This window comes from Bombina bombina, chromosome 6 (assembly GCF_027579735.1).
Source record: "Bombina bombina isolate aBomBom1 chromosome 6, aBomBom1.pri, whole genome shotgun sequence".
In the NCBI taxonomy this organism is placed as follows: domain Eukaryota; kingdom Metazoa; phylum Chordata; class Amphibia; order Anura; family Bombinatoridae; genus Bombina; species Bombina bombina.
In genome coordinates, this window is record NC_069504.1 from 888038128 (window position 1) to 888056036 (window position 17909).

Genomic DNA, 17909 nt, shown 5'->3' on the forward strand with positions numbered 1-17909 from the left:
GATGAAACGCCTGTCTGCTCAGAAAAAACGCTTCCCAGTTGTCCACCCCTGGAATGCGGATGGCCGATAAGAGACAATCGTGAGCTGCCGTTCACTACAGAATGCAAGACACCGCCTTCATAGCTAAGGAGCTCCAAGTTCCTCCCCGGTGGTTTATGTAAGCCAATGAGTTGATGTTGTCCGACTGGAATCTGATAAACCGGACAAAAGATATTTGATGCCAAGATGTCAAGTCATTGAGAATAGCTCTCAACACTAAGATGATTTATGGGTAGAGAAAACTCTTCCCGAGTCCACAGACCCTTAGCTTTTAAAGAGCCCCAAACTGCTCCCCAGCCTAACAGGCTGGCGTTCGTGGAGCCAATCACTCAGAAAGGTCTCAGGATGCATGTGCCCCGAGATAGATGATCCTGCGAGATCCACCAAGATAGAGAATCTCTTGATAAGGGATCCAGAGTTATCCTCTGAGATAGGTCCAAGTGGTCTCCGTTCCATTGTCTGAGCATGCATAACTGCAGTGATCTCAGGTGGAACCAAGTCAAAGGAATGATGTCCATGAAAGTAACCATCAGACCAAATACTGACATACACTGAGCCACAGATGGATGGACAGAGGACTGAAGAGAAATTTGGATGTTCTGACCTCCATCAGAAAAATCTTCATGGACAGAGAATCTATAATCGTTCCCAAGAAAACACACCCTGTGACTGGTACTAGGGAATTCGTCTACAGATACACTTTTTCACCCTTTGGAAAGAAGGATAGACAACAACAACAACTCTGTATGAGATTTTGCAGATTAAAAAGATGGCACTTGAACGAAGATGTAGCCCAGATAAGGCGCCACAGCTATTACCTGAGATCTGACCACCACCAAAAGGACCCCTAGGACCTTTGGAAAGATTGGAGGAGCCGTGGCAAGACCAAAGGGACTAGTAACAAACGGGAAATGTTTGTCCAGAAAGGCAAACTGAAGGAATTGATGATGTTCCCTGAAAAAGGACGTAACCTTGAGGAATCTTTTGAGACACTGCAGGTCTAGAACAGAATGAAAAAATCCCTCTTCTATTGTGAAAGGAATGCATGACCCTTTTCCACTACGGGAACTGGAACAATCACTCCCAGGGAAAAATAGGTCCTTTACGCAGTTTAAAAACACCTTTCTCTTTATCTGTATTGCAGATAACCTATGGGAGAAAAGACTAGAACCCAAACTTCTATCTTTGGAATACTATTTCCACAGTCCAAGGATCTTGTACAACGTAGATCCAAGTCTGAAGGAAAATAGAACAGTCAGCTCCCTAAATGATCCAAGACTGCCTGCCTCTAAGAGAAACAGAAAACAGCTTCCGCACACACATTCAAGGTGTAAGTAGCTGGAGCTGATATAATACTGCAAACCCTCAGCTTGCTAGACAGCTAAGCTAACCATCAGGCTACTACAGCTGGCTAGGAAAGAACATAGATTGCAAAACTCCTACTCCAAGGCTGAGACCTCCCGAGGGATAGGACTCCTACCACTGGGAAATAAAATCAGCCAGACCGGGACCTCTATAAAAGAAAAGGTCCCTAAGGCAACATAGGATAACAAGAAAGATAACAGCAATCTGAAGGAGAATATAATATTGTATATCTATAATAAAACACAGAGACAAATACAATATGTATATAAAAACACCAACTAGGAGACATGAACTATACATGTCATATCATAGTCAGCAAGTATCCCTCCAAAAGAGGGAAATTATAAATGCATGACATAATAAAACCTAGAAATAGATTATGATACATGAAATAATCTATGATGAAAAAGAATTCCCTATATATAAAATAGAATATATGAAAAGGACATGAAAGTCCCCTCAATATGAGGGCGAATAATACATGGAACCCCTATACCAGACAAAGTAACATATTATGAATTAATATATATGCTAGGATGAAAAAAATAGCAAATAAATGAGATACATTAGTAAAACTTTGACATGCAACCCATAGCGTATCAATTTCCATATGAAATAGATACCATGCAAAAGGAATACATATAAAAAACATTTAAAATGTGATGATCTTTTACTGAACTGCCACCAGATGGCGACAATGTACCACGACAGATATAAAAGAGTCATATATTCCTTCATGCCACGTAATATACTAATACATGAGGGCAGAAAATAAAAAGGAGGACAAACTGACATTGAGTATTTCCCAGCCCCCATTTACATCTAAAGATAGTTAAGATTAAACAACCATTTCTGATTGCACTCTAGAGTGAACTGATAAAATCTACTAGACACATCATAGTGTAAAAACAATTTATCCACTGTTCTAATACATCTAGGGAAAAGCAAAGTCTCAACATCACATCGCAGTGAGAAGACTTAAAAGAGCTGCAATGAGTGACAAAGCATGGCGCCAAAATGCGATCAAATGACATCGCAACACAAGCCACCATGACTACAGCCTAACTGTCATCATGAAAAAGACTGGCATCGCAATATTAAAAATAAAAGTGCATTAGAAAGAAAAATTATTCCCTCATACAGTGTTTCTGAAAAACCGTGATGCAATAGTTCATGAAGATAGAATAGATACACTGTCCACTATTCTGTCTGCGCTATCTCCCTGTGAGGCGCTACAGAGGGGAAAACACGAATGGCGCCAATCTATTCTCAGCTGCGTAACTATCTGCAGTTTCATGCAGAGAAAAGTTACATACTGACAAAAGATTGCTAAATATAAATATCCAAATAAGAAGGATAAAAGGGCATCGGCTGCCTGTCACGCCGACAAAGGCTCTAGCAGGAGGGGAATGTATAAATCAACCCCACAATAGGAGTATAGCATAATATACTGTACAATGGTCACACGCTCCATATCCTCAAATAACAGCATAAATAAGCAGGATAAAAGAGCATCGGTTGCCTGTCACGCCGACAAAAGCTCTAGGAGGGGAATGTATAAATCAACCCCACAATAGGAGTATTTCCTCAAATAATATAACACAGTCAGCAGCATTCTCCTGTCATTATATCCGGAGGTGCCGCTGCTTCAAAAGAGGAACGGGGTGAAAAGTGTAATGGAGTTAACTGTATATACTCCATATAAGTATCCCCATTAATAAAAAGACTGACTTTAATGGGAGAACCGGATCCTGTTAAGGAGATGCCGGATAGATCCAGGTTGCTCTTAAATCACTAATATCCCCAGATGGGGATATAACTAATTTTCCAGACCCATATTATAGGGCAATGGAAGGTGCCAGCTGGTCACCGTTAACCGTCCACCCTGTCCCTGATGACAGTAACAACTTCTCTGCCAAGGGAAGGGAATATAAGAAATATAAAAGGACTTACCCTCCAGGGTCTTCTGCTGTAAAGCAGAGACAGCACCTCCAGGTGTAGTCAGATCAGCTCACCGACCTGGGTAGAAAAGAAAGAAACAGAGTAACCAACTCTGGCGTTCTACAAAGGGGCAGCAAAGTGTTAAAAGTAAAGCAAAGACTTCCTTGCTGCCTTTTAACTGCTAAAAGCCACCACTACTCTTACTCAAGAGATTGACGTGGACACAGCTAGACCCCAATCCTTGCTTGCAGGGAAAAGTACCCATAAAAGGATTAATTTCTTCAGACACCAACTTCACACAACCTCCATTGACAGATGCAAAGAGAATGTATGGGGATTATAGGTAAGGGAAGTTACACTTAACAGCTTTGCTGGGGTGCTCTTTGCCTCCTCCTGCTGGCCAGGAGAAGAATATCCCACTAGTAATTGGAATGACGTTGTGGACTCTCCATGTCATAGGAAAGAAAACCAATACATTTAAACTGGAATACAAAATAACAAAATAAAAGGATCTACTCTCTAAAGGATTTAAATTTACAGAGGGCCAGATTACAATCCACGCGTTATTTAGTGCTTTCACTTGGCGAGCAAACTCCACCAGAAATAAACTTGTAACGTGGTAACCTTACAAGTTAGCGGGTATCGCAACTGTGTTAACTTCTTCTTCCCATAGACTTCAATGGAGAGCGCAAACTAGAAAAAAACACGTATTGCTCGCGTGATAACCCGATAGGAGTTAAACCTACAGTACTGACCCAAAGGTAGTTATGAATATTTTACATTTCTTTTTAAAAAAAATATATTGTATGTATTGTAAAATATATATCTATACCTATATATATATATATATATATATATATATATATATATATATATATATATATGTGTGTGTGTGTGTGTGTGTGTGAATATCTATTTAAAAGATAACTTTTTCCTGATGTGGAGAACATTGGAATGTAAAATATTTACAGCACAAACACAGTAAAACATATTACATGTTTTTTCCTTTCCATTAAAATGCTTTGTCATATACCATATACCTTTGAACCCTTATAACTTTTTCAATTAATATTTATGTAAATAATTTATATCAGATAGTGTATATATGAGTGTAACACTTTTTTTTAAATGTATTTATGTTTTACTTGGTGCAACTTTTTATATAGCGCTAATCCTTTACACCAGCACTTAAAATGTAGTTTGTGCTTGTGCAGTCGTGTTTACTTTCAACTTGTAATATAAGCACAAATTATTAAAATATTACTCTAACTTTAGCGTACCACTTGTAATGTAGCCCAGAATTGGGGACAGTTCCAGAGAGCTCAGTCGAATAACATAAGCCAGATAAATGTCAAATAAACCAACACCACATGCAGAGAACAACAAAATTCAAGGATTTGAATATAGAAATCAGAAAATAAAAGGGAACAAATAACAAACAAGTTAAAAGAAAAAACGGTAGAGCCTTACTGAGAAAAAGACAGAAGCAGAAACAATATTCTCCTTCAGAAGACAGAGTGCTCATAGAAAGGCAAGCGTATATAACGCAGGAGAAATGTAACCACAGCGCTGCCAAACTATTCCAGCAGAAAAATAAGGGTAATCTGGAATCATTAAAGCCCACTCTACTGGATGGCCGCACGTCTGGTAAAGAGCAGGAAAAATAAGGCCAGTGTGCGCTAAATATATAAATATTGTAATAAGGGCAATATGAAAAAACATTAAAGCGTGCTCTTCTAGGTGGCCATGAGACTCAGTAACATGCAGGAGAGAAGTATCTGCGCAATAAGTTCGGCAAAAGCTAAATCTATGTAAACTATTAACTAAGGCGGCATGAGCTATATACTATACTATACTATACAGTGACAACATTTTTTTACAAATGCTTTTGTCCATAAGTGCCATGACACTTGTAAAAACCTAATAAGCCTCTACAGAAAACAAAAAAAAGTAATTTCCCAATAAAAGACTACACTGAAGTCATGAGAGGCTATAAATGTATCTAAGAATGTTGTCCCCTGGCTACGCTGTACTGTGTCACTATTGTACTTGCTAATAGCCTGTGGTTATGTGAGTGCAAATGTGAAAATGTACTTACCTGAACTGCACCCACACTACTGGTAACTTCTGCAGAAATGACTGCTTCCAGTAGAAAGCATCCAAGCATAAGATCACTATAAGGAGTATATCGATGACACAACAGGAGGCGTCACTTGTGGCAGGCCTGTGACTAACTCCTTCACCCGGAGTAATTGTGTCTATACTCCAATCTTCCTTCTGTCTTTTTGTAGTAACTCTCTGAGGGAAAAAAGAGGCCTCAAATTGGTCTGAGGACCCCTCTCAACAAAGAATCTGGAGCACCTCAATTCTTCACCCACCTCCTGAGAGACAAAGATTAAACTGGCTTACAAGAGAAGTGGGAGGGATTGGGTACTCTTGCTTTTTGGGAAATCTTTGCTTCCTCCTAGTGGCTAGGAGTAGAATCCCAGGAGTAATGGACTCATGGACTCTCATCACCTTATGAAAGAAAATAAATCTTTTGTATCAAATATTTGTCACATTGTTTTTTTCTCTTACAGATTTTTTCCATTTTAGAAATCACAGTTCCAGAAACATTAAATTTATGCCACTATATGAGAGCTTTGAATTTAAGATCACAAAAGGTAACCTAATAAAAGGTACGTTTGTTGTATAATTATGATGATTATTTTGTAAAGTGGCAATATCAACATCATTAACACATAGGAGGCAAGGAAATAATAGAACTTACGAGGGACACAGGAACCAAACTTGTCAGGAAATTCTGATAGAAGATCATCATTAACCCTGTCTTTCCCAGGACCCAGAATTATAATAGGACGAGCGTAGTGCACTGCAGGAGAGGGTAAAAGAGAGAATAAATTGTGATGAAAAAAAACATAAAAACATTATAGAACGCCGTACAGAAAGATAAATACAAAGACAAGCATATATATATATAAACATACAGTTGTAGATACAAAACTGTTAATAGAATACACAAGAATAATAATATGCAAACAAATGCAATTTAATACATCATTTCACATATAAATAAAGTAAAATACATAACAAATTTTAAAGGGCAATAATAGTGAAAATGATGTAAGTTTTGCACTAGTGACCCTGATGATCTAAACTCTCTGCACAGGTGACTTAATATAAGAAGTCTCATCAGTACTGCAAGGTCACTCAAATCATTTAAGCATTAGCTTGAGAGCTATTTATCTCACTATGTAGGATTCAGGATGTGAAGGAGAGACAACATTATAAAATAAGGTGTAAAAAAAACAAAGGTTTTGTGTGATTTCTCTCCATGTCAGCAAGTTATTGATTATCCAGCCCTATGTGTTGAACCCCCGCAAAGGGGTTAAACTTACAGTTAAAGGGACAGTCTAGGCCAAAAAAAACTTTCATGATTCAGATAGGGCATGTAATTTTAAACAATTCTCCAATTTACTTTTATCACCAATTTTGCTTTGTTCTCTTGGTATTCTTAGTTGAAAGCTTAACCTAGGAGGTTCATATGCTAATTTCTTAGACCTTGAAGGCCACCTCTTTTCAGAATGCATTTTAACAGTTTATCACCACTAGAGGGTGTTAGTTCATGTATTTCATATAGATAACTGTGCTTGTGCATGTGAAGTTATCTGGGAGCAGGCACTGATTGGCTAAACTGCAAGTCTGTCAAAAGAACTGAAATAAAGTAGCAGTTTGCAGAGGCTTAGATACAAGATAATCACAGATGTTAAAAGTATATTAATATAACTGTGTTGGTTATGCAAAACTGGGGAATGGGTAATAAAGGGATTGTCTATCTTTTAAAACAATAAAAATTCTGGTGTAGACTGAACCTTTAATGTACTGATCAGGAGCCACAGAGAACTGTTGGCCCCACATGGAAACAGCTGTTAAGCCAATCAGCAGTGGCAATCATACAACCCAGCTGTGTGACAGCCGCGGCAGATTGGCTCATCACTTATGCTCGCTTGAGACCTGCAGTTCTTTGCGGGGGTTAACCACATAGACTTGCAAGGTTGCGATCACAATTTTCCACTATTCTGGCCCTTTAACAGAGCAATATAATATTAGCAGGGAAATATAATAATATATACCTTCCATATGTACAACATTCTCATAGCTCAGCACTACTTCCTCCCGACCTTAAAAAACAAAAAGAAAAAAACATTTGATTATTAATTTACAGTAATATCACTGTGTGAGTATATTTGCATCACTAAGTAAATAGACAATTAACGGATCAATCCAAGAAAGCAGAGCGGGTTGCAAGGCATGATAAAAGCAGTGTGTGAGAATAGCCCAGAAACAGTAGGGGCGCTGTAGTACATAATGTGAATGTGGAGTGCACAATATAATATGTGTCTTACATCACAACAACGCTGGAAGCTTGAGGCCAAGACAACACTGTTGCCACAGAGCTTTGTGTGGACTATAGATACATAGCAGGAGGGGTTGCAGGGCAGGAAGGGAGTAAAATGAGTTGTGTCTGATCAATCATTAAAAATGATCAGAAAAAGAAAGCGAAAAGGAAGGTACATACTCTGAGACCCTGCTGTGCTGCCTCGATCCTATGTAGTGGTGGAGAGACAGATAGGCAGACAGAAAGAGAATTTAGTGAGACAGAGAGACAGGCCTGAAATTCCAGCAAAGTTAGCCATTAAACATACAAGTGAGAAGGACAACCTAACCAACGCCACACAAACCACACAGTTAAACCACAACATGTGTATCTCACCTTTACCTTCAACCGTGACCACTCTCGTCTTTCAACCCTGCAACAAGAGAAAAGTAACAGTATGGTAAGCAGTATGTACAATATAGCTGATCTCTACTGACCTCAGTCATGTCAATGTACTGAATGTTTATTTTGTATATACATTTTGGTGTGCCTATACACCATTGTACTGAATTGTTACCTTCTCTTGCTGGGGATGAAACCAATTTCTTCTCCCTCTGGCTGAACACGTCTAGCCTGCCACCATTCTTCATCAGAGGCATCAATGACATGAAGGACATCCCCAAATTTAAAGCTCAGAGCTTGGCTGAGAAACCCACAGTCCCGTGTCTTATCATAGTCAAAAAGTGCCCTGTGAAGAGATTGAGAGGGCATTTACAGACATAAGAATGGAGGATCATAGAGTTCTGGTGATACAAAGACTACTGGCAGATAAGTTACATACTGTCTTTGAGATAACTTGTAGTGTGGTTCTTTCCTGCAATGTATACAGTACGGATCTAAAAAGCAGGGTAAATGCAGAGGGCTGGAATTGGAAATTTCTCTACATTTTTTTAAACCATTTTAACCCTACGTATTTTACAATGAGGCAACATTGCTCTAGTCACTAAGGAGACCAGTGTACCCCTTTTTCAGGTTTCCTTCCAAATCTTTGGCTTGAAATGTTATAACATTGTAGGTCATGATAGTCAATCCTGTTCTCATTTAGGGCCCAATTGTCTAAAGCTCTCTGGCCTGGCAAGATTCTAAAAGAAGCCTCTTCAGTACTACAAGGTCCTTTGGAGAATGCTCTAAAGGCAATTTTTACTAGAGAACTATGTATCTCATTAAAAAGAGTTCCCTAATTGTCTTTAAGTAAAGGATGGAAACTTACATTACAACAAAGTGCTAAATTAAATAAGTTGAGCATTTCTCTCCATGTCCTGGCTATCACTCACCGGATGTAGAATCCCCTCTTTCCACCATTGTTATTGTGTAGAGAAGCACTCCCAGAGCCCAAACTGCTGTTCATCAGCTGCTCTCGCAAATCATGAATTTTGGCTTCAAACCTGCTGTATTCTGAGGATACAAAGGGAAGGTCAACATGCCTTGTCAAGCCATAAACGTGCCACCTTCATACTTAGGATACACAAACTCAATATCAAATGAAATACCTGAATACTATCTAATGGTTCTCTGAAGAATTAGGGCTTTAGAAACAAACCAATTTGAGTTATTGTTTTACTTATACTACTCTGCATTTCATGATGTTTTACCTCTGCAGGAAATAGCAATACTTACCCTCTGGCTTGTACTGTGCAATAATTGTGACAGTCTGACCAGCGTTTTTTAGAGCCAAAGCTGCTTGTTCATGTGTTGCATTCCTCAAATCTACACCATTCACCTGTCAGATGGAGATATTGTTATACATTATCTGACCTCCCTGGTTCTACCTCACAACACTAGATATAGTCTGTAGTTGTCACCTGTGTACTTCAGCAGTATAGTTATTAAGTAGTTATGTTACTCCTTTTCATAATCTAGTCTCTCTACAGCTGTGTACTTATAATGAGATTGGGATCCTTATTGAGTAGCTGGTTTACTTACTCTATTCAAGATCTCATCTTGATTCCACTGGGCCCCCCTCAGGTGTCTGTATGAAACTCCTCACAGTCATGATCCAGTATCTTTACAACAGACTATTCTATAAAGGCAGTTTGTACCAGTGTGTCTTGCAAAGAGGTGTTCCCTGCTTTTTAAAATTATTGAAATTATTCTGCAAAAAATCATACTTTATAAAAATTTATTTTTTAAATCATTTACCTTTGTGTTATGGTTAACATAACGCTGATACTCCGCCCGCATCTCCTGATTTTTTTAGCAGATCGATGACGGATCCGGCTTCCGCTTTGGCGTTTAGCACGTGGGGCATGCAACGATTGAAGGAAGCCGGATTCGTCATCGATATGCTAATGAAAGCAGCAGATGCAGGCAGAGGATCGGCGTTAAGTTTACCATAATGCAAAGGTAGGAATTTTAAAAAATAAGTGTCTTTGTACACTTTAATTAATCAAAGTGCCCCTGTTTTTAAGATTTGTATTTGATACTGGGCTTTAATTCATTAAAGTGTACAATCATTTTAACCTAACAGAAAAACAATTATATACGAAAATAGAGTTTATTGTAAGATACTATACACTGAAGGCTGAATAAATCGGATTTCTATTGGCTGCAGGATTTCATATTAATAGTGCGCTCACTGCTAACTTTAATCTCCCAGCACAGTTTCCCTATCCATCAAGCTCCATTACTTTCTACGGGGAAGTATCTCGCTACTTACAAGGACAGCTCCTTTTTTTTATAGATATCCCTGAGGGCAGCCCTTGTGAGTGTCCTAGAAAACCAGATCTGACCTAGGGAAGATTTTAAAATTGGGCCCTTAGTCATGTGATCTGGTCTTTTTTAATAGTATCCTGCTTAATATATTGTTTTTGTGAGGCTGTTTTGCAGATATGATCTGGTTCCACTAGAACAGTGCAAAGTTAATTTTATTTTCTTCTATTAAACAAAAAATAAGCCCTGCTTCATATCTGTAAGGTCTTTCTGTGTTACTTACAGACATGATCTGATCTCCCTTCCTCAAGGCTCCACTAAGGTCTGCAGGTCCTCCAGCGAGAATGAATGAGATAAAGATGCCTTCTCCATCCTCTCCTCCTACAATGTTAAATCCTAAACCAGTAGAGCCTCTGTGTATAACAATCCTGCGCGGTTCCCTGCACAAAAAATAAAACAACATCAAAGCACTCAGACAGCTACAATAGAACTCAACTTCTTATTTGTTTCTCTCTTTACCTCATTTTTGTATTCCTTAAATCTCTGTCTCTTACCTGGGTACTTCCTCCTCCCCCATGAGTTCCTTAGGAATGGGCGAGTATCTGCGAGGAGAGGTTGGTGTCATCACTGGTGCATATTCAGGGCCCAGATAACTAGGGTGACATAAGTCACTATCCAACTGCTGTGAGTAGGCTGCAATAAAAAGAGTAAGCAGTGAGATAGATAGGCAGACAAAGAAGAAGTGTGAGGAACATTGCTAGAGAAATAAATAATACACAGACTAAGGTAGAAATATACTTATATATTAAGCAAAGGAAAACATGGATTATTTAACTCCTAGTGGGATGAAAAAAACAATAATAATTGATAATATTGTGTTATTTCTGTGAACTGCTAAGGATATTGCAGGCTTGGAGGTATATACATATAATTTACCCATAAAATGTAAGCTAGTGATTTTAAAATGCATTTTTTGTTTTGTTTCTTTATGTTACTATACTGAAAAAACAAACACTTTTTATAATCGTGGGGCATGTCCCTGTTAACGAATGAGCTTTATTCCCACCGGTCAATTGTGAGCACACACGCATGCACTTCCTGTTCATTTACAAAATTAAAATAAGCAATTTTAACTGAAAGGACCACTAAATACTCTAGAATGACATAATTAGCGAGTGCATAATAAAAAGACAATACAATAATACCTACTCTGAATTTCAAATAAGCAGAAGATTTTTTTTCTGGCAAATTTATTTTTGCTCACATTTTCTGGCCCTCTGTATCATGTGACAGGCATCAGCCAATCACAGACTAGTATACGTAAACCATGTGAGCTTGTGCATATGCTCAGTAGAAACTTGCTCCCCAGAACGTGTGTATATATTTTTATATATATATTAACATGTTTAAATAATACTCTTCCATGTGCATGATAGAAATCATTTGCATTTAATGTCACTAGAAGGAAAAACAAATAATTACATGTAGTAATATCTGGAGGGGCGTAGGAATCATTTAGATATACATTGGTTGGCTTTGCTACTTTCAAGTAAACAATGTCTGATGTGTTTTTCAGAGCAGCTACAGCATCCTCATGCATGACATCTTCCAAGCTGACATGATTAACCTACAAAAGACAATCACTCATTTATAATAAATAAGTAACAAAAGTATGCAATGTGATGTTCTACAGCAAAATACAGAGGTACGGGCAATATACAAGAGGTTACATGGGAAATATATTTATCAATTTATTTTGAATTTTTATGAAGTATATTATTCAAAATACCCACAATATTTTACTATTTTACAGCATAGAATGAATCCATAGACATGGTTATATGAAAAAGGGATACAATGAAATAGTATATAAAGTTATGGAATATGTAGTTCAGTTGCAGAATCAAAAAGGATCATAAAAACAAATTAATATGAAATCAAAATCTCACCGCAAGAATCTTGTCCCCTATTTGTAGACGCATGTCTTTGTGGGCAGCTCCGCCTTCAATGATCTTTGTGACGTAAATGCTGTTATCACCAGGAATATGCTGGTTTCCAACTCCTCCTGCAATACTGAATCCAAGACCTGGCAAATAAAAAAATAAATTAAAAAAAAATGGTTTGCAGAGTCCAAGGAAAAAAAAAGGGGGAAAAGGAGTAGGACGCATGCAAAGGAAATGAGCAGAATGAACACAGAGAGGGAAATAACATAAATGAAGGTATATATGAGAGTTAATGGTAGTTTGTAGGCGCCAAAAAAAGATGGATAAAAAGGGTAGAAGAGTGAAAGAGAAGAAGAGATTAAAGAAAAAGTTGGAGTCCTAAAAAAACACACACCCTAAATGGTGAGTGGATGAGATATATTTATCAGTAATATGTGCTTAAGCCAATCACAGCTCTATTTTTATTGACATTACGGTAGTATTACATGACTGAATACTCAGATTTACTCCCACTCTAAGAACACTCTGGTTGGTTGTCTCCAACTCTAGATAGTAAGTGTATAAAATCTGTAATTGAATATATCTAACCCCTTTTGAGCTGTATTATTAACTGTCAATACCTTTTGGCCCTTTAATAAGTTTGATCTCTAGGATTTTTTCTGATGCTGGTTTCCTGCGCATAACATAGAGACGAACAATTGATCCAGCATCTTTCAGAGCTTCCACCGCAGTACTGTGGGTAACTTCACGCACATCCACCTCGTTCACAAAGAGAATACTGTCATTCACCCTGTAATAAGTAGTATAGGGGGAATTAGTATAAGAGAACAGAAGGGAAGGTGTAATCGATTAATGTAATTAGGCCAGAGACGAGATGTAGAGGGAAGTGATAGGAAACAATGAAGGGTAAGGAAGTATATACACAGAAAATAGTAATCAGCCACCTTTTTTGTAAATCACCCCTTATTCTAGTGTTGCTCTTTATATTTAAAATACATTCATCCTCCATTTTATTAAAGAAAATTAATATAAATTGATAGGTTCTATTCTATCAAATCTTCATCTTTTGTAAGATACTCATTTTAAGTCATGAAGTTAAAGGGACAGTTTACTCAAAAACTTTCTCCACTTTAATTTGTTCCCAATGATCCACTTTACCTGCTGCAGTGTATGAAATTGTTTACAAGTATTGTATTTCCTTTGCCCTTATATTGGCATTTGAAATAGTTGATTTAGCCTGTGGTATCCCCACCTATTCTGAAAGTTTTTTGGCCTTAGGTCCAAGTTCTAGATAAGCTGTGTAAACACAGCCAGCAGAAGAAATTACCCTTGGAAACACATTAAGGGAAAAACAATTTTACAGTATACTGTCCCTTTAAAATGATGATGTCAATATACCTAAAAAGTAAGTGGTGGTTGAAAAATAGTGGTGGTACAGCATCTATTACAACCCTAGCGAGACCATTTATCAACATGTGTGGGCCTTTCCTCCAGTAAAAACATAGGCCTAGATTTAGAGTTCGGCGGTAGCCGTCAAAACCAGCGTTAGAGGCTCCTAACGCTGGTTTTGGCCGCCCGCTGGTATTTGGAGTCAGTGATTAAAGGGTCTAACGCTCACTTTACAGCCGCGACTTTTCCATACCGCAGATCCCCCTACGCCATTTGCGTAGCCTATCTTTTCAATGGGATCTTTCTAACGCCGGTATTTAGAGTCGTTTCTGCAGTGAGCGTTAGAGCTCTAACGACAAGATTCCAGCCGCCTGAAAAAAGCAGGAGTTAAGAGCTTTCTGGCTAACGCCGGTTCATAAAGCTCTTAACTACTGTACCCTAAACTACACTAACACCCATAAACTACCTATGTACCCCTAAACCGAGGTCCCCCCACATCGCCGCCACTCGATTAAAATTTTTAACCCCTAATCTGCCGACCGCCACCTACGTTATACTTATGTACCCCTAATCTGCTGCCCCTAACCCCGCCGACCCCTATATTATATTTATTAACCCCTAACTTGCCCCACACAACGTCGCCGCAAGCTACTTAAAATAATTAACCCCTAATCTTCCGACCGCAAATCGCCGCCACCTACGTTATCCCTATGTACCCCTAATCTTCTGCCCCTAACATCGCCGACCCCTATGTTATATTTATTAACCCCTAATCTGCCCCCCACAACGTCGCCGACACCTACCTACACTTATTAACCCCTAATCTGCCGAGCGGACCTGAGCGCTACTATAATAAAGTTATTAACCCCTAATCCGCCTCACTAACCCTATCATAAATAGTATTAACCCCTAATCTGCCCTCCCTAACATCGCCGACACCTACCTTCAATTATTAACCCCTAATCTGCCGACCGGAGCTCACCGCTATTCTAATAAATGTATTAACCCCTAAAGCTAAGTCTAACCCTAACACTAACACCCCCCTAAGTTAAATATAATTTTTATCTAACGAAATAAATTAACTCTTATTAAATAAATGATTCCTATTTAAAGCTAAATACTTACCTGTAAAATAAATCCTAATATAGCTACAATATAAATTACATTTATATTATAGCTATTTTAGGATTAATATTTATTTTACAGGTAACTTTGTATTTATTTTAACCAGGTACAATAGCTATTAAATAGTTAAGAACTATTTAATAGTTACCTAGTTAAAATAATTACAAATTTACCTGTAAAATAAATCCTAACCTAAGATATAATTAAACCTAACACTACCCTATCAATAAAATAATTAAATAAACTACCTACAATTACCTACAATTAACCTAACACTACACTATCAATAAATTAATTAAACACAATTGCTACAAATAAATACAATTAAATAAACTATCTAAAGTACAAAAAATAAAAAAGAACTAAGTTACAGAAAATAAAAAAATATTTACAAACATAAGAAAAATATTACAACAATTTTAAACTAATTACACCTACTCTAAGCCCCCTAATAAAATAACAAAGACCCCCAAAATAAAAAATTCCCTACCCTATTCTAAATTTAAAAAGTTACAAGCTCTTTTACCTTACCAGCCCTGAACAGGGCCCTTTGCGGGGCATGCCCCAAGAAGTTCAGCTCTTTTGCCTGTAAAAGAAAACATACAATACCCCCCCCCCCAACATTACAACACACCACCCACATACCCCTAATCTAACCCAAACCCCCCTTAAATAAACCTAACACTAAGCCCCTGATGATCTTCCTACCTTGTCTTCACCATGCCAGGTTCACCGATCCGTCCTGGCTCCAAGATCTTCATCCAACCCAAGCGGGGGTTGGCGATCCATAATCCGGTGCTCCAAAGTCTTCCTCCTATCCGGCAAGAAGAGGACATCCGGACCGGCAAACATCTTCTCCAAGCGGCATCTTCTATGTTCTTCCATCCGATGACGACCGGCTCCATCTTGAAGACCTCCAGCGCGGATCCATCCTCTTCTTCCGACGACTAGACGACGAATGACGGTTCCTTTAAGGGACGTCATCCAAGATGGCGTCCCTCGAATTCCGATTGGCTGATAGGATTCTATCAGCCAATCGGAATTAAGGTAGGAATTTTCTGATTGGCTGATGGAATCAGCCAATCAGAATCAAGTTCAATCCGATTGGCTGATCCAATCAGCCAATCAGATTGAGCTCGCATTCTATTGGCTGTTCCGATCAGCCAATACAATGCGAGCTCAATCTGATTGGCTGATTGGATCAGCCAATCGGATTGAACTTGATTCTGATTGGCTGATTCCATCAGCCAATCAGAAAATTCCTACCTTAATTCCGATTGGCTGATAGAATCCTATCAGCCAATCGGAATTCGAGGGACGCCATCTTGGATGACGTCCCTTAAAGGAACCGTCATTCGTCGTCTAGTCGTCGGAAGAAGAGGATGGATCCGCGCTGGAGGTCTTCAAGATGGAGCCGGTCGTCATTGGATGGAAGAACATAGAAGATGCCGCTTGGAGAAGATGTTTGCCGGTCCGGATGTCCTCTTCTTGCCGGATAGGAGGAAGACTTTGGAGCACCGGATTATGGATCGCCAACCCCCGCTTGGGTTGGATGAAGATCTTGGAGCCAGGACGGATCGGTGAACCTGGCATGGTGAAGACAAGGTAGGAAGATCATCAGGGGCTTAGTGTTAGGTTTATTTAAGGGGGGTTTGGGTTAGATTAGGGGTATGTGGGTGGTGGGTTGTAATGTTGGGGGGGGGTATTGTATGTTTTTTTTTACAGGCAAAAGAGCTGAAATTCTTGGGGCATGCCCCGCAAAGGGCCCTGTTCAGGGCTGGTAAGGTAAAAGAGCTTGTAATTTTTGTATTTTAGAATAGGGTAGGGAATTTTTTATTTTGGGGGTCTTTGTTATTTTATTAGGGGGCTTAGAGTAGGTGTAATTAGTTTAAAATTGTTGTAATATTTTTCTTATGTTTGTAAATATTTTTTTATTTTCTGTAACTTAGTTCTTTTTTATTTTTTGTACTTTAGATAGTTTATTTAATTGTATTTATTTGTAGCAATTGTGTTTAATTAATTTATTGATAGTGTAGTGTTAGGTTAATTGTAGGTAATTGTAGGTAGTTTATTTAATTATTTTATTGATAGGGTAGTGTTAGGTTTAATTATAACTTAGGTTAGGATTCATTTTACAGGTAAATTTGTAATTATTTTAACTAGGTAACTATTAAATAGTTCTTAACTATTTAATAGCTATTGTACCTGGTTAAAATAAATACAAAGTTACCTGTAAAATAAATATTAATCCTAAAATAGCTATAATATAAATGTAATTTATATTGTAGCTATATTAGGATTTATTTTACAGGTAAGTATTTAGCTTTAAATAGGAATCATTTATTTAATAAGAGTTAATTTATTTCGTTAGATAAAAATTATATTTAACTTAGGGGGGTGTTAGTGTTAGGGTTAGACTTAGCTTTAGGGGTTAATACATTTATTAGAATAGCGGTGAGCTCCGGTCGGCAGATTAGGGGTTAATAATTGAAGGTAGGTGTCGGCGATGTTAGGGAGGGCAGATTAGGGGTTAATACTATTTATGATAGGGTTAGTGAGGCGGATTAGGGGTTAATAACTTTATTATAGTAGCGCTCAGGTCCGGTCGGCAGATTAGGGGTTAATAAGTGTAGGTAGGTGTCGGCGACGTTGTGGGGGGCAGATTAGGGGTTAATAAATATAACATAGGGGTCGGCGGTGTTAGGGGTAGCAGATTAGGGGTACATAGGGATAACGTAGGTGGCGGCGGTTTACGGAGCGGCAGATTAGGGGTTAAAAGTGTAATGCAGGTGTCAGCGATAGCGGGGGCGGCAGATTAGGGGTTAATAAGTGTAAGGTTAGGGGTGTTTAGACTCGGGGTACATGTTAGAGTGTTAGGTGCAGACATAGGAAGTGTTTCCCCATAGGAAACAATGGGGCTGCGTTAGGAGCTGAACGCTGCTTTTTTGCAGGTGTTAGGTTTTTTTTCAGCTCAAACAGCCCCATTGTTTCCTATGGGAGAATCGTGCACGAGCACGTTT

The 17909-nt window shown here is 38.4% G+C and overlaps 1 protein-coding gene across 1 annotated transcript in view; it reads right to left on the minus strand.

Moving 5' to 3' along the window:
- Positions 1 to 17909, minus strand: part of DLG4 (discs large MAGUK scaffold protein 4) — a 403179-nt gene that overhangs the window by 28993 nt on the left and 356277 nt on the right. Inside the window, exons 6-17 of the mRNA XM_053718431.1 lie at positions 12996 to 13165; positions 12382 to 12518; positions 11915 to 12059; positions 10987 to 11125; positions 10716 to 10872; positions 9401 to 9503; positions 9058 to 9178; positions 8301 to 8471; positions 8126 to 8156; positions 7925 to 7952; positions 7479 to 7526; positions 6116 to 6217 (exon numbers count right to left, since the gene is read on the minus strand). Coding sequence (XP_053574406.1) covers positions 6116 to 6217; positions 7479 to 7526; positions 7925 to 7952; positions 8126 to 8156; positions 8301 to 8471; positions 9058 to 9178; positions 9401 to 9503; positions 10716 to 10872; positions 10987 to 11125; positions 11915 to 12059; positions 12382 to 12518; positions 12996 to 13165 — 1352 coding nt within the window. The remainder of the gene's footprint in view (positions 1 to 6115; positions 6218 to 7478; positions 7527 to 7924; positions 7953 to 8125; positions 8157 to 8300; positions 8472 to 9057; positions 9179 to 9400; positions 9504 to 10715; positions 10873 to 10986; positions 11126 to 11914; positions 12060 to 12381; positions 12519 to 12995; positions 13166 to 17909) is intronic.